Below are 17,870 nucleotides of genomic sequence, written 5' to 3' on the forward strand. Positions count from 1 at the left end.
TCTGTGAGGAAGGGTGTTTGACTATAATGACCACAAAGACTACCTAAATTCTTAGGACGTAATGTGTGGTCTGCACAAGCTCCACCACCAGCATCACCTGGGGACCTGTTAAGAATACAGAATCTTGCTGGACCCTGGAGGCTCATGCTTGTAATCCTAGCTACTCAAGAGACTGAGCTCTGAGGACTGGAGTGCAAAGCCAGCCCAGGCAGGGAAGTCTATAAGACTCCTATCTCCATTTAACCTCCAGAAAATCAGAAGTGGCACTGTGGCTCAAAGAGGTAGAGCCCTGGGGCTGGGAGCATAACCTAGTGGTGGAGTGCTCACATACACAGAAAAAACTGGATGTGGTGCTGTGGCTCAAGTGGCAGAGTGCTAGTCTTGAACAAAAGTGTCCAAGGACAGTGCCCAGGCCCCGAGTTCAAGCCCGACTGACAGGAAAAAAAAAGAAAGAAAGAAAAAACAAACTTGAGAGATCTATTTAATCTTAAGACACCATCAATCCATGAATGCACTGCATAATTTTCCCCCCGTGTGGTGGTTTCTATTACATCCAGATTTTCAGCTTTCAATGGACTACTTTCAATGGCAAGAACAGCTTCAGACTACTTGATTGCCTGGATTTGGGCTTAGAGAAAAGTCATGTGAGCTTTAAACTATAATAATAATACATCTACAAAATTAATTTACCTACTGGATTCAAGAACTACTTTTTGAGCACCTGGCACAACTTTAAGAAGCTTGGCCACTGTGGAGTTTAGGGAGTTTAGGGACATATGTGGACAGCCACAGCTATATCCATCTAGCATAAAAAGCGTATCTGTATTTAGAAAAGATGCAGGCTGCGGTAGGGGTGGGACAGCTAATTGGTATTTATCTGGCATTTTTAAGGCTCAGTATGGGGTGGGAGTGGGGATAGGAATAGAAAACTGGTATATTACTTACTTAGTATATTCAAGGCTCTGAGTTTGAACCCTAGGACAGGTAGGGATAGGAAGATGATGCATTCTATTGGAATGTTTATCATCAGAAATTCATCAGCAATTCTGGAGGCAGTTCTACACTATGCCTGCCTTCATAATCGACTATCTTGCCTGTGGCCCTAACTTTGTGGTTTCTCTGCCTACACAGGGAATGGGTGTGACTCATAGGATATTGATAGTAATTATTTGGTTAAATCTTTCTCCATCCCCTAAAGAGGAGGACGTGTGGGGTGGGGGTGGAGGAGGGAAATGGGGACCAAGACATGAGAAAGGGTATCAATGTATGTGAAGTAATGCACCTTCTATCTGGTGAATATAATGTAACCCTTCTATTAATTACAATAAAAATATATGAAAAGAAAAGAGGAGGACTTGTGGCGGGATCTTTTACTTAGCTTAAGGGTTCTATCTAGAGGTCACCACTGGAGCCTGGTGGAAGAAGGCAGCCTATAAGCAAATTGTTTTTGTATGTGCTTTATACATTTGTCTCAGGAGAGAAATTCTAAGAGTTTTCCCCAAAGGATGCTAAAACATAAAATTTGAAGATGTTTTCTTACTGTCCACCTGCTGCCCAGAGAGCCCTGAATGGCAGTTCCTTCTGTCTTTTCTTTCTTCCTCCATCTCTGCTCCATCTTCAGCTCACACATCTCAGCTTCCCCTGGATTTAGTCTGATCAATTTGAAGGAATCTTTTCTGGGTTATCACAGTTTTTCCAGCCCCAACTGAACACCATTACAGGTAAACACAGCTGGACCACAAATAAGAGATGAGAAGAGAAATGCTTCGAACTCATAGTTCTTTAACTGGATGGCTCACCTGTCTGTAAAAGCTCTAAGAGTGAGATGATAAGGTCTTAAAGTCCCTTTCTGGGCTTTGGGGGTGGGTACATTAGTACCCCCACCACCATGAAATTCTCTTTTCTATGTCCTGTAAGATGTTTATGGCATGTCAGGATGCTCGGGGGAAGAATGAGGCTCTAGAGGTAGGCAAAGGCCATCAATGACATCAGAAAATGTAAGCTTTTAAAATGTAAGCTTCAGAAACCACAAAGAACATATATGCTACCTTCAGTGTATCATTCTAGTCTTCTTCATGTATAAGGAGGCAATATGTCTGTCATGCTATTTAAGATAGAGTCTCAAGTTGTTTCTGTATGTACATGATAAAATTACTTTGCAATGCAAATTTGCCTTACTATTTCTGCTCTATAATCATATGTGCTTATCAAGTAGTTATAAAATGCCCTTTGAATGCTCTGTGTGACTATTTGTCCTTGTCTTCCTGTTTCGGTCTTCATAGACTCATGCTGAAAGAATTATCTTCCTTGAACGCAGAGCCCTTTGCTCAAAGGAGATAAAAGGAGGGTGGGGCCATCCCCCAGCATGCTGGAGAAATCCAAGGGTGCAGATATTCACAGAACATTCAGAGTTGATTCGTCACTGATAACCCAGAGCAGACCTGCTACAGCAGCAGGCCCCTCTGTAGAAGGGTTTCAGAACTATAGAAGGATTTTGGACAGTGTGAACAAAGTCCTGGCCTGAGGGGACAAGAAAACACAACCCTGATTATCTGCTTCTGGGGCAGGAAATGCAAGTGAGGTAAATGTAGTATGCAGTGAGTAATTTTCATGAAGGAAAAAGAAATCTAACATGGGGGGTGGATTTACAACTGATGATATGATCTCTAGATTCACACAGATCATTCCACTTTTATGTATCAAGCAAGTATTTATTAAGAAAGCTTCCAGTCTTCAAGGTTCTTAAAAAACAGTCAACAGGCTCTGGAGCATTCCATGTTCTAACAAGGCTGGCACTTTTAGAATGCTGGTGGGGGAGGAGTGGATGGGAGATAGGGAGGGGACAGCCAATTCTGATTCATGAGACCATGGAAGGCTTCCTGGAAGAAATAAGGCTGAGGATGGCCTCGAATGGATGAGCTAAAGTTAGCTGAGCTGTTGAGGTGATGGGTGGGACTTGCAGGGTAAATGATTTCAGGAAGAGACTAGGACAGACGCTCCCTGGTGTATAAGGATATAGTTGTCAGCTAAAGTAAGCTTTTGCTTACTTTTGCTGGTAGAATTTCCTGTTCATTGATCCTGATCTCCTAACATATCTGTGCCAATCTGAGCTAACAGATCCCATGGGCCAGGGTTTTCAAAGTGACTGCTAAGTCTTCAGTTCTGGAAGATCATGTGAAACTGATTCACATGTGACTTTCTATGATGTGTTAACACTTTTTTTTCAAATAAACTTAACATATTTCCTAAGGGTTTGGGGTTATTTGATTCATTTTAGAGCTTTTGTATTGAAAAAAATAGTTCCAGAAAACTTTTGAGTATAATGCAAAAACAAAAACTCTCCCCTAATCACTTTACCTACTGTTTTGTGCATTTGTCTCTCTCCATATATTGCCCTTCTGCCTCCTCCTCCTCTTTATCTCCTGATAATTGTCGTGACTTTTGTCAAACATTTAAAGAGCTCATATCTTTTACTCCTAAATATTTTTAGCAGGTATAGGTGAAGAACACAATTATTCTCTTAACCCCAGAGTCAGTGATCAGATTCAGGAAGTCTAACATTGACACTGTACTACTGCCTAACATACAGTTGAGCTCATCAGTTGTTCCAGTAATACCCTTTACATTTTCCTGGCTCGAGGTCCAGACATCACTAACAGTGATGTCTCTTTGTTTTTCTTTAATAATATCAGATCCCCGTCTTTTTGTGTTTCTTGCCAATGATACTTTGGGAGAGCACAGACCAGACAGGCTTCTCTTTGAGGTAGACTCATTTGCTGTTTCTTCTTGATTCCATTCCATAGGGAGATAGATAGATAGATAGATAGATAGATAGATAGATAGATAATTTAGCAGGTAAGAAGAATTGTATCTTTTGTAGGGTACACTCTGGGAAATTTACAGTGTCAACAGGTCTTCTTATTGGTGATGTGAAGTTTTGTTGTTTTTAGATCTATCTGAAACCATATAAGAAACATCATAGCCTATGTGCTTCTGTTCAACTTTTATCACAAAGAAGATTAGTAGCGAGGTAAACTGCTCTAGTTTACCTTGTTGTGATGCAGAACCCATTGCTTAGTCTCCCTACTATGTCTGCATCTAACTGGACTCTGGTGATTGATTAATAAATTTGCAGGCTTTAAAGGGCTGAATGTAAAATTACACAAGTAACAAATTGCAAGTGAGCCATGTGAATCAGAAATTCCTTACCCATACCACAATTAAATTGGAATTAACGGTGAGTTTTGGGGATGAATTCAAGTTCAAAAGTAATTTTAAAAATACCCTCTATAGGTCTAGTAGAGTGCTTGCTTGGCATGCACGAAGACCTGGGTTCAATTCCTCAGTACCATGTACATAGAAAAAGCAAGAACTGGTGCTGTGGCTCAAGTGGTAGAACGCTAGCCTTGAGGAAAGCCCAAGGACAGTGATAAGGCCCTGAGTTCAAGCCCCAGGACTGGCAAAAAAAATTCCCTCTATACATGCCATGTATTTTATTTCCTATTTGGAGCTCCTTTGCAAGATACCAATTCTAACAAAGTTCTCTTTCTTGGAGTACTAAAAAAAGAAAAAGCACAATATCTGTCTATAGTTCCCATCCCTAAGCAATTTTGGCAGTGCTCTCATCATCTGTAGGCCTTGATGTCTCTTTTCCTGGTACTTAGGAGTCTTTATCAATCCAGATCTCAGATACAACACTTACATTCACTTACCAATTGGTGTTTGGATGATATCTGTTTCCTTCCCTTTTTTAAAGCTCCGTTCTGCTTATGGTAAAGCAAACCAATGCACACATTTTAGGAATATAGGCATACTTGCTTAACCACTGATTCCCACTTCTCCCTGCCCCCCCCAACACACACATAAATAACACTGGACAATCCTACCTTGCGAATGTCTAGCCCAGAGCTCTTATTTTCACAAATGAGGACATTGGGATCCACACAAGTGTATTCTAAAGAAGCAAAGCTGTTCATGGTAGTCAGACTGCAGCTCAGCCACCTTGATCTGTGCCAGGGGCTGGGATGATTTCCTGATGGCAGAGGTGCTTCTTGAAGGTGATCAAGCTACCTTTCCTCTCTCTTGGCAGGTGTGGGTTGTTGGCAACTGAAGAAGGCATTGAGCAAGGTCCTTCAGTCTAATTTACTCATCTCAAATTCAGCCAGAGAGCTGAGGCCCAGCCAGGTCCTTGCAAAGGTCTAGATTTCCTTCTAGATTTTGCAATAGAAGATGGACCTAACGGGAAACACAGAGTCTTAGGATGGATGCCTCGGGATGTCTTTTTCATTGGGAAAATGCATCCATTGTTCAAAAAAAAAAAATTCTCCGAACACACCCAATGTAGCTATAACTGGAGACCACTTACAATCCATTCCATTGCACTGAGCCAGGATGGATTTCATACTTAACTTGTGGAACACAATCCAATATCTAGTGTGTGGGTGCCAAAAGGGATATATATATTAAAAAAGGACATAATCTCACATGCCAGAGGTCTACGATCGTTCTAGAGAGGTGGTGATATGTGTATTCAAAGTTTAGTAACAATTGATGAATGCTCGACAAGAAGAGAAAGTGGATCACCAGGAATAGAAGCCGTTCGCCCTCTGTGGCTGAAAGCCGGGGTTCATAAATGGAATGACCTGCACGAAGTGGCAGCATCGTCACTTCGTGGCTGTGTGTCGGGTTCACTAAAGCACTTAGACTAGCATTGTATGTATGTATATATATTATATTATATATTATATTATATATATATATATATATATTTGGTGACCTCAGGACGCTAGCTGTTCTCATCGTCTGCGCTTGAACCACCGCTTCAAAGAAGGGTAACACGCGGGACTTGACCGCGGCTGCGGCACCTTCCTCCGCCCGTCATCCCAGCGTGCGTCCCTAGGGGGCGCCGCCGTCCCACTCCCGCGGCCGGCTCGAGGCGCGCCGCCGTCCCGCGCGTGCGCGCCGCCCAGGTGAGGAGGCGGCGGCGCCGCCGAGACAGGACGGGGGCCGGGCTCCTCCGCGGAGGCGGAGCCGGAGAGGCTCGGGCGGGGCGGAGCCGGGCGCGACCCAGGCCAGAGGCGGGACCAGCCGCCGCCGTCTCCGTCTCGGTGCCCCGGGGGCCTCCCCCCACCACACACACGCCGGGCAGCCGCGGCGGGAGCAGCGGAAACCGCGGGCTGCACCCTCCGGGAGTCGCGCGCGGGTCGTCGGCGCGCCGAGCAGCGGCGACCCCGGTCGGCGCGGGCTTCCCCGAGCTCCGCGCAGAGCGGCCCCGCCCCGGCCGCGCCCGAGCGCTCCCCCGGCCTCCGGCGCGGCCCCCGCGGCCCCGAGCGCGCCCACCTGAGCCCCGCGGACCGGCACCATGGCGGAGCAGGAGAGCCTGGAGTTCGGCAAGGCGGACTTCGTGCTGATGGACGCCGTCACCATGCCCGAGTTCATGGCCAACCTCCGGCTCAGGTGAGGGGCGCTCGGAGCCGCGGGGGCGCCCTCCGGAGGGAGACAGGGGGGCGGCGGGGTCCCCCGTGGGTGCCGCCTGGACGGCGGGAGGGCGTGCGTGTGGAGCGGAGCCCGCCGGGCGGGAGGCGAGGGGGCCCGGCCGCCGCCGCCCCGCGCAGGTGAGGGTGGTGGGCGGGGCCGGCTGACCTCACGGAAACCCGGGTGGAGGGAGAGAAACGCGGGGGGGGGGGGAGACTGGGGGGGGTGGTCCCCCCCACCTCCTCTCGCCGCTCCTTCTGCTCGTCTTTCCTCCCTCGTCCTGGCGTGGTTCCACCCCGTCGTTCAGGATGCTGTGCAGTGAGCCCCCCCCCCCCAGGTGTCCATTCCGGGACCCTGGCTCTGTTTTTGTTTTTGTTTTAATTACTTGCTCCACGTAATTAGACACGTTTCCAGACATGGAAGACACTGCTGGACTGGCCAGTGCCAACGTAAACTGTCTGAAATTGACGAGGCGTTCACGGTTTCAGTGTGAGTGTGCGTGTGTGTGTGTGTCACGGTTTCAGTTTGGGCTGTGTGTGTGTAAGGAGTTCTAGATGGAGCCCTTGTGTTACTGACGTCCTAAGGAATGGAGTCACAACTCAACAAAACAAAAAGCCCCAGCGTGGACTTCCAAGGAGAATTTGTTTTAGAGCACATGCATGTGGTTTTGTCATTCTTGATAGAGCAAGATGTAAGCAGGACTTTAAAGCAGCTGGACTTTAACGGTTTTTGTTTTGTTTTTTACAGTGAAGGGAGCTTCCGAATAGCGAAAGTTTTGTTTTTGTTGTGTTTTTTTCTTTTCCTGGGGACAGGGGTGTATATTTTTCCTGGAAGCTTTGCCTCATTTCTTGTAAAGTTTATGGCAGGAGAATAACTCCCTAAACTTATAAAGTGTTGGATGCTTAACCAACACCATACTTCGGTATGAACGCTGCCAACCAAAATTGAAACACACATACACACACTCACCTGGTTTCATCTTTGACATTGCAAACCATGATTTCATCTGTTCTGGATCAGGCATCCTTGCTCTTATCCCAGAGCAAGAGTGGTGGAGCAGGAGCACAGACCCGGGGCTACACCTGTCTCCTGTTATCTGACCTTGAGCTGATAAGCCTTAGCTTCCTAATTTGTAAAATAACGAGAATCTCCTGGATTCTACCATTCTGAGTTTTCCAAGGTTAGATGGTCTCAATAGATGCATAGTATCTTTCTGAATTAAGTTGCATGCTAATATATAGTTGCTTTTTATTATCTTCAGGAAATGGGTTCCAGGACTCCCTCCTATGTAGAGTCTAAAATCTGAGGCTTAGTCAAGCCTTAGACACCTGTAATCCCAGCTTTTCTAGAGGCTGAAAGGGGGAAAAATAGGGATGGCTGGGCAGTTTAGCAAGACTCAAAAAACCAAAATTTGAGAATATTCAAATCCTTACTCTAAAATAGTATAGTACAGTAGTCCTTCCATGTCTACATTGAAGGGGTTCATTCCAAGAGCCTCTACCTTCCAGTGGATACCTCATACACCAGCAGAACTAAATGACATTTTCCCCATATTTACAAACTGATGATAATGTTGAGTTCATAAATTAGACACAGTAAGAGAGATGCTTTTGCTCAAGGTTATCACTCTACCACTTGAGCCACAATGCCACTCAGGTTTTCTCTGAGTAATTTATTGAAGATAAGAGTTTCATGTGAAAGGGTATCAATGTATGGGAATCAATGCACCATCTATCTGGCAAATATCATATAACCCTTCTATTAATTACAATAAAAAATATATGGAAAAAAAAGAGTTTCATGGATTTTCATACCCAGGCTGGTTTTTAATTTTAATCCTTAGATCTCAGCCTCCTGAGTGGCTGGGAGTACAGGCTAGGAGTACAGCTGGTGCCCAGCTTCTCCAAGTATTTTTGACATTCTGTTGTTGAAGGAATGGTTGGAATCAGATTTATATGTTCACACCATTATGATAGCATGTTATCTTTGGGGAGGTTGTGACTGGGGTTTGAACTCAAGGCTGTTACGTGCCAGGCACATACTCTACCACTTGAGCTGCACTCCCTGTCTCATTTTTTTTTTTTCTTGTTTTACATGAGATCTTGTTAGTGCAGTCCTGGTCTATAACTACTCTCCTGCCTCTGCCTCCTCGGTGCTGGTGTTACCTTTTTTTTTTTTTTTGGCCAGTCCTGGGGCTTGATCTCACAGCCTGAGCTTGGCTCAGGCTTGTGCTTTCTCAAGGCTAGTGCTCTACCACTTGAGCCACAGCATCATTTCTGGCTTTTTCTATGTATGTGGTACTGAGGAATCAAACCAGGGTCTTCATGCTTGCTAGGCAGGCACTCTACCACTAGGCCAAACTCCTGGTCCTACATTTTTTTTTTTTTTGCCAGTCCTGGGGCTTGAACTCAGGGCCTGAGCATTGCCCTTTGACTTTTTCCTCAAGGCTATCCTCTGCCGCTTGAGCCACAACATCACTTTCGGCTTTTCTATGTATGTGGTACTGAGGAATCAAATCTGGGTCTTTGTTCATGCTAAGCAAGCACTGTACCACTAGACCAAACTCTTGGCCCCTTGCATGTTACATTTTGAACAAAGTTTGGATGCCAACTTTTATACAAGTGACTTCAAATACTATAGCGATGGTTACAAGTCAGACTGTTGAGATTCAAATTCTGTTTGTACCAATTCATTGTTATGGCCTGTGGGCAAACTACTCAAATCTCTGAGTGCCTCTATCTATAGAATTTGGGTTGTCTTAAGGGTTCCTTTTTTTTTTTTTTTTTTTTTGCCAATCCTGGGCTTGAGCTCAGGGCCTGAGCACTGTCCTTGGACTTTCTCAAGGCTAGAGCTCTACCACTTGAGCCTCAGCACCACTTCTGGTTTTTTTTCTATGTATGTGGTACTGAGGAATCGAACCACGTGTTTTGTGCATTCCAGGCAAGCACTCTACCACTAGGCCAAACTCCCGGCCCTTAAGGGTTATTTTAATTAATATATATGACTTCCTATTCATGCATAGGAAACACTTCCTAGCAACGTTGCTTAAAAGTTTTCTCAAGTATTTATGAGAGACATTAATTTCATAGATGAGGCATATTCAAAATTATTTAAGAGATTCTATCCCTTTTCCCTATGAAAGAAAGTTGTATGTTTTGAGGAGTCTCTTAATAATTTAATCACTCCATTTATAATTAGTTTATCAAATACATACTGCACAAAGGCATTATAGTAATAGCTGAATATGAAGCCATTTTATTTTAACCTCCAGATGTCATGTCTAGAGGACAAATTTCCAGAGCCTTGAAGAATTATCCAAATCAGGCACGTAACACATGTCTGTAGTCTTAGTGCTCAAGAGGCTGAGGCAGAGGGATCAGAAGTTTGAGGCCAGCCTTCTGTACAAAGTGAAATCCAGTCTAAAAAAAAAAAGAAAGGTAAGAAAGGAGAGAAGGAAGGAGGGAGAGAAGAAAGAAGAAAGAGGGAGCAGGGGAAAGAAAGGATTAAAGGTTTAGAGCTTAACAGATTGCACGAGGTCATAGAACTATCCTTGTGACTTTAAATTTTTTTTAATTTATTTTTTCAACAGTGCTGAGGATATAACCCAGGGGCTTGTGTGTGCTAGGCAAATGTTCTACCCTCAATCCTGTGTGTGGCTGGCTATTTTTTTCCTTTTAAAGAAAATTGAGGGAGAACAATTAGAATGATTTTTTTGATTAGTTGCAAAGTGTTGGGCTGAGTTGTTAGGTTATTAAGATGAATCTAACTTCACTCCTACACATGCCAAATATTTAATTCTACTATTTAAAAGGTGAAATATCTGTGCAGTCTTAAACTACATTATTTTAATTTTACTTTGTTGGGATAGTCTGAGGATGAGATATGTAGATCTAAAGAAGTAGGAATAAAATGTGCTCTTTGCTCCTCAAAGAGATGGTATGTTTGTGAAAACAGGAAGGTGATCATTTCTATTGGTTAAATAAATAAATGTAAAAACAACAGAAGAGATACTTTCTAGAGCTTAGGTGTTTATTTGCCAAGTAATTATAAAGCTAATTGCTCTGGAAGCTCAGAAGAGGGAAAGATGCCATAAGTTGACTCAGAAAACCCCATACAAAGGAGGAGAGGAAAAGCTGAGTCCCAAAGAATGGGTAGTGTTTGTCTACATGGGTGGAGAACATTCCAGGTAGATAAAGTGATCAAACCGAGAGAGGATGGTGGCCTGAAAGCCAACTTCCTGGCTAATAATAAATATGCCTCCATGTCTGCAGGGAAGTGGGGGTTGGTATTGGGGGTCTGTGGGTGGAATCACTAGGGTTCGTTAGCACTTTCTGGCTCATGCCAAAGTTTCTAGGTTTAGGTGACACCCAAACCACCATATCAGTCAGAATTTATTCAGAGGTGTGTATGTATTTGTCATTATCTGTGCGTGTACTTGACAACTGAGAGTTTTCTGCAGTTCTCACTACACAGATAAGTGATTGCCCTTCATTAACTTTGTTAAGTGTAGTTGATTTCCTTTTGTTGCAAGCACAGTCCTGGCAAAGGTTAACACACACACACACACGCACACACGCACGTCCTTCCCCCCCAGCTGTAAACACTAACCTGAGCTAAAACAGCCTTCTCAAGAGTATCCTCATGTATTTTTACCTTAATTCATTCCCTGTCCCAACAAACAGCCATAAGAGTTTCTGCATTCTTGATTATATGTTTTTACTTTGCAGAAGCAAATTAAGTACATACTAACACTGCATCATCACTAAGTGCTAAGAGATGACATCGAAGTGTTATCATCTCCTGAATGCCAAGTTATGCTCAGCACATATTTGTGGTTGTTGGTAGGTAAAATGGATTATATTAATTCTACCTGTGGGTAGCAATGGATGTGCAAGTGAAATTTCCATGTATACTTGATGGTTCTTGCTCACACTTTCTAGTCTGGAATGTCCTGTCCCTGATTTCCACATGGCTCTTCTGCAAGGCCCCCTTCCTTCATTTACAGTTAGTCATATACAGTGAAGCACCTAAGGTGACTGTTATTTCAATGCCCTGTGCCATTGAAATTTGGTTTTAATTTTCCACACAGATAATTTCTGGCACAAAGCTGAGCACAAATCCCTTTCTTTTGTGTTTATAATTTTTTTGCAAGTGAGGGAGGAAGGGAAGAAGGGAAATGGAAGGAAGAGGGGCAGAAGAAGAAAAAGGAGAGGGGGACTAGAGAGAGTGTTTCAGTTACTTTTTGGGGGCAGGGGGGTGTTCCAGTGGCTTTACTGACTCCCTTTTCTGGGAGTGACAGGCAGTTACTTCTTAGCTGAAGAACTGGAAGGGAAGCCAAACTGTGATCTCAGTAAGGATCAGTAAAGGGGCACCGAGAGGGTCCTGCATCTCTTGGAACCCTCTTCCCAACCACCATAATCATAGGCACAGTATAGCATCATTTTTTGTTCAGGGCATCTAGCTAGCTGCTTCATATCTTCTAGGCTAAAGATGAAGTCAAATACCTGGATATTCTGAAGGATAGGAGAAGGAGTGAAACTTTTAGGGATGCCAGTCACTTTCCTCTGGACCTGCCCCCTGTAACACAGCAGGGTGTACAGAAGCCATACTGAGTTCACCATCTATCTGCTGCCTGCTGAAGTTGGACAGGCCCAGTGTTCACACCAGCCCCTTTGCCACCATTGTCTCCAGTGTCTTCCAGGTCTCCGTATAGCGGGTAGTTCCATCATCATTCTTAGGGAAGAGGTTGTCTCTTTGCTCAAAGGCATAAGGCCAGTGAATCAGATACAGGTCCAGGTCCTCCAGCTGGAGCTCAGCCAGTGTCTTCCGAAGGGCATCTTCTACATCCTCAGAGTGGTGCTTAGTGTTCCACAGCTTGGATGTCACAAACAGCTCCTCCCAAGAGACTGGCTTGCCTGGTTCCACATTCTCCTTCAGGGCCTCCCCAGTCTCACTCTCATTGCTGTATAAAGTAGCACAGTCAATGTGGCAGTAGCCTACACTTAAGGCATACTTAATGGCTGCTTTTACCTGGACAGACTCATTTTTCCAGGTGCCTAGACCAATCAGAGGCATCTTCTGCCCAGTGTGCAGGAGGACGGAGGAAGCTGCCATTACCCCCTTGGCACTTGTACACTGAGAACTGGTTGGTGTGACCTAAAATGAGCTGGGAGCTCTCGGTTACTTTTTAAGAAGCTTCTACAGCTGGGCACTGGTGGCTCACACCTACAATTCTACCTACTCAGGAGGCTGAGATTTGAGGATCACAGTTTGAAGCCAGGCCAAGCACAAAAGTCCACGAGACTGATCTTTCCAATTAAATACCAAAAGAGCCAGAAGTGGAGCTGCAGCTCAAGTGATAGAGTTCTAGTCTTGGGCAAAAAAAAAAAAAAAAAAAAAAAAAAGCTCAAGGGGGCTGGGAGTTTGACCTAGTGGTAGAGTGCTTGCCTAGCATGCACAAAAATCCAGGTTCGATTCCTCTGAATCACATACATAGAAAAAGCCGGAAGTGGTGTTGAGGCTCAAGTGGTAGAGCTCCAGCCTTGAGAAATCCCAAGGACAGTGCTCAGGCCCTGAGGTCAAGACCCAGGACTGGCCAAAAAAAAAAAAAAAGCTCAGGAACAGTACATAGGCCCTGAGTTCAAGCTTCAGGACGGGCGCAAAACAAACTTTTGCATCATTTTCTCTTGAGGTTGTAGGTGTAATTCAGAGCATTTGCCTAACTAGCATGTGCAAGATCCTGGATTTGATCCTTGCCAACACCCATAGGAAATTAAAAAAAAAATCTTATTCTGGCAGTTTCTCCTGAGTTGTATTTAAACATTTGGAACAATGGGTATAATTTCCCCTAATCTTTTTATTCCTTTGGTGGTACCAGGCTTTGAACTCAGGGCCTCACAGTTAGTGGACGAGTACTCTCCTTCTGAGTCACACCTTTCAGTCTTCTTTTTTGTTGGTTATTTTTGAGGTAGTGTCTTTATTCCTTCCAGACATGTACCTGACATGCTAGCCACCCATTTTCATAGCTGGGATGACATGTGCAGCCACGCCCAGCTTCATCCCCTAAAACGAGCCTTGTGGACTTCTCTTCAGGGCTGGCCTGGACCTATAGTCCTTCCAATCTTATCTTTCCATGTAGCTAGGATGATAGGCATATACCAAAATGCCCAGCTCTTAGTTAAGAAGTGGTCTTGAGTACTTTTCTACCCAGACTGACCTTAAATCTTTTGAATCTCAGCCTCCCACATAGCTAGGATTACAGGTGTTATGAGCCTTTGGTGCCCTGTCCCCTATATATCCTTGCTATCTTTAAACACAGAATGTAGGTGTGTGTCTGGGTAAGTCAAATATTAAAGGGATGATGTGGGTTAGTGTGAGTTCATGTAGAAGTTTTGGAATGTCTTTCTTGCTCTTCTGACAAAATTTGCTAGCATCTGGAGAGCTACCTTCTTTCCATCCCAGAGACTTCTGTCTGGGGTAGGAGTTGTTTGGTTTTTTCCTTTGGGTAGTAGAGAGGAGATGGTGGTGATGGTAAATGCCTCATTCCATTTCTCAGTGGTCTATGCCCCAGTAGTAAAATTCCTTTTCAAGTGCTTCCTACCTTATGATCAGAAATAGTTCCTCTTGGAGAGATTGAGGCAAAGGGTGACATTTTCCAAACAGAAATATACTCTTGGCCTGACTTATGTAACTGTAACCCTTCTGTACATCACCTTTATAATAACAATTAAAAGACAAAAGAAATGGTTCCTGCCTGCAAACGTGATGCCCGCTTGAAGCCTGAGCCCTTACATCCCCTGGGTGTTCTGCTTTCTTTATAGCCACTTTCATGTGCATCAGGAATCCTTAGTTTCTCTTCTAGCCTGGGCCATTTTTGTTCTTGAGTTCCTCCAGCTTACATCAGTCCACATCCCTCTAACAGAGAGTCCAGTCAGGTGAGATGCATGAGATACCTTGTTCTTTCTGTGCTCCTTTCCCCTCATAAAACCTGTTGTTCAGGAGTTGACCTGAGCTGAGGACAGGTCCCTATGATGTAATTGATTTCCATTTCATAATACAAGAAACTATCTATTATGCTTCCAGAGGTCCCGCTTCCTAATTTTACTTACTTTAGTTTTGAGAATAAAGCATCTACTTAGCCTTGGCTTCTCATAAAACTAATTCTTCCTGGTTTCCTCTTCCATAGACACAACCATTTGGAGCATTGTGTTTGTCAAAGCTATGTGGAGCTTCTACCAGTTTTTTGTGGAATTTATGATTGGATCTATGGTTTTGTGCATGCTACCCACATGCTGTACCACTGATCTATACCCCCAGTTTGTGTCTTTCCTTTAGCCTATACCTTGGGACTGTCCTGTTCTCTGTAGGCTGTTTAGCAGAATTTCTGGCCTCTACCCAGTAACATCTCTTCCCTTTCATGTACAACCATCAAAAATGTCTTCAGACATTGCTAGATGTCCCCTGGATGTGAGTACAAAATGGCCCAGACTATTCTTATTCCCTGGAATGTCCTCCTTCATCCCTTATCTCTGCCCTCATTTCCTACACTCTTATTCATCCTTCAAGACTGGTCTGAGAAGTATTTCCTAATCCTCCAAGACAAGGTTAATTACACTCTGTGGCCCAGTACACACAAACACTTGTTTGTAAGTATTAGACAAGTTGCATATTCTGTTGTGGCTATTTGCATCTCTGCCTCTTCACTAGTCTTATGAGATCCTTAGAGTAGTTTGTGCAGAGATAGATCTGGATTTTCTGATATTTTGGAACTCAGTGCTGTTGTGAATCATCATCTTTAAGAAAGGAATATAAAGCATGAATATTAAATAAGATTGCTTTGAAAGAGGTAAGTGCAATTGAATGAATGTGAGGTGAATCTTCCTCTGGTCCTTCTATATTTTCAGTCGTGTTACAGACTTTGGCATCTGTATACTCAGTATAGCTTAAAATTAGTTAACTAGGAAGTCAAATGCTGGCTGAATATTCTTCAAATAGTAAAATTCTTAATTTAAAAAGATCTTAATTTACTTCAAAATATATTATACTTAATACAACTTTACTGTGTCAGGAGCTATGCAATGAGATAAAGAAATATAGCATGTGCACCCTAACCATGGTACTTCTGTCAGGTTTTTTTAAAAGACCTTTTAAACATGTGGAAAATTCTATGTAACAAAGGATTTCTTTTGCTTGTTTGGGGAAAACGCTAGAGACGCTGGGTGGTCTTCAGGCAAATGTAAACCTACAATTGTTCAGATCCCCAGTTAGAAGTAGCTCTAGTTAGATTTATAGGAGAGGTGAATGGCTCACTAAATCTTTTTGGCTTTCATGTGAAATTCTTTGGCAACTTATTTTGGAAGCTTTTTGGAAAGGACACTTTGCTCTGTGCCTGTTTTGTACATTGGCTTCATATTGGGACAAAAATGAGAATTTGGGGTTTGGAACTGCCATTTGGAGTGAATCACGCTGCCGCCTTGTTTCCTTTCCTACGCCGTGACAGATTTCCAAGACTATTTTTATTCAGGGTCATTTCTTGACCCTGACTTCTGCTGAGTTTAGCTCCCAAATAGAGCCAGATGTGAGTAAATTCAAGCACTTAGAAGTTGCTACTGGTTAGTTTCATAAGTTCCAAAGGAATTGACTTTTGCATTAAAGAGACAAGCTTTATCTTTTTGTTTAACTTTGAGACAAAAAAAAATCTGGGATAGAAATGTGTTTACTTAACAATCTGTGTGAGTTATCTGCCCTGTGAATGAGCTTTATGTAGAAAGTCATTCACTGACATTCCCACCTATAGCTAAATGGCCCATTTTATGGTGGTTCTGTAAAATCTGTGTGCTGCCCTGGAGACTGGATTGTGTCATTGCATTCTCCTGCAGCTACGTCTCAGTGGGGACAAGATAGCTTACCATCCAGTAAGTGTGGTTCCACCCCAATGGTAGATTCCCTGTTGATGCATCTCACTGACAAGGCCACTAAAATTGTCAACTGTATTCATAAGATGGGAGAGAAAGAGAGAGGGGGGGGTGGGAGGGAGGGAGAGAGGAAGGGAGGGAGAATGCTCTTTCTAATTGACTATCAAATGAGTTTTATTTCCTGAGAGAAGCAGGTTTCTTTCATCTAGCTGCTATACAGTTACTGGCTAGAGCTCTTTAAGAGTATAGTGTTTTCCAAATTTTAGTCTGGGGTATTTATGGGAATAAGGGAAAGCATGCTCGTCGTCAGTATATTTACATATGTGAAGTGATCACCTTTCAGGTTTACCATGATGAAATCACACATGTACAAAGAGCCTTGACAATCCATAATATGTGAGCACTTAACTCTAAATCCTTCTCAAATGGCCTCACCTGCTGCCTTGATCCCTGGACCACTGGAGAAGTTGATTGTTCTCATCTCTCCCTTGACATTTTTCTTCCTCTAAAAACAGATTCATGGGTTTTGATTTTGTTGGAGTGGCAAAGATGGTGGGCAGCCTTATAGAAGGGATTCAGTTATGTAGTAGAGAGAGCAGAAGCTAAAGCTTATTATATTTACTAACTGCTATGTGCTCTTATTCAAGTTACTTACCCTCCCTGGGCTTCAGTTGATTATTTGTAAGGAGGGTATGTTATTGTAAAAGTTAAACTAAAGCTTCTGTGAAAAACTCGTAATGTGGCCAGAGCAAAATAGGTATGCTGGATGTTCAACACCCTGGTCAAACCCTGTGGACCTCAGTTTACTCCATAGCCATCACCTTAAAAATACTCATAATCATGCTCAGTAATGCTACTACTTAATTTCTGAAAGCTGTTCTTTGAAAAGTTAAACCCGCTGGTCATGTTTAAAACTTCCAAAATATTTTTTCCTGCTCATCGTGTTCTGTGTTTTCATGAACGTTGGTGATACTGATCCTTAAATGTGGGTACTATAGCTTTGTGTTGAGCCTTAAGTACAGATTTGAGCTAGGCATGGTGGTGCATGCCTAAAATCCCCTGGAAGATGGAGCCAAGAGAATTGTGAGTTGCAGATTGGCTTGGACAAAGTTGGAAAGACTCTCCCCCATCTCAAAAACAAAGACAAAGAGCTAGGGGAATCGTTCAGGGGATGAGCAGTTAAGGCCCTGGATTTTCAGTCCCCAGTGCTGTGTGTATAATTTTCTTATTTAATTACAGATTTATATGATTTATATGGCTTTTTATAAAAGCTAGTAATGACTTGAATTCTTCCTATGTGCTAGCATGATGTTAAATATTTTAATGTGGTTTGCTTTCTAAAGTCACTTTTGAAGAGTGGCTCAATTAGAAATAAAGCATAGATTTATAAGTGGACCAATGTAAAATGAAATACGACTGGGCCCAGATAAATAGTGCAGACAGCTCATCATTTTAAAGACTCCCTAGAGAGAGAAGGAATCA

At 43.3% G+C, this 17,870-nt stretch overlaps 1 protein-coding gene and 1 pseudogene across 1 annotated transcript in view; one reads left to right on the top strand and one right to left on the bottom strand.

The window, feature by feature from the left end:
* Positions 1–6,277: 6,277 nt before the first annotated feature.
* Myo1d (myosin ID) overlaps positions 6,278–17,870 on the top strand; it is a 280,575-nt gene continuing 268,982 nt past the window's right edge. The window contains exon 1 of the mRNA XM_090351261.1: positions 6,278–6,456. Within this exon, the coding sequence (XP_090207387.1) occupies positions 6,362–6,456 (95 nt within the window). The 5' untranslated portion in view covers positions 6,278–6,361. The remainder of the gene's footprint in view (positions 6,457–17,870) is intronic.
* LOC150052039 (aldo-keto reductase family 1 member A1 pseudogene) lies at positions 11,696–12,608 on the bottom strand (annotated as a pseudogene).

This window comes from Megascapheus bottae, chromosome 17 (genome assembly GCF_031878675.1).
Source record: "Megascapheus bottae isolate mThoBot1 chromosome 17, mThoBot2.hap1, whole genome shotgun sequence".
Lineage (NCBI taxonomy): Eukaryota > Metazoa > Chordata > Mammalia > Rodentia > Geomyidae > Megascapheus > Megascapheus bottae.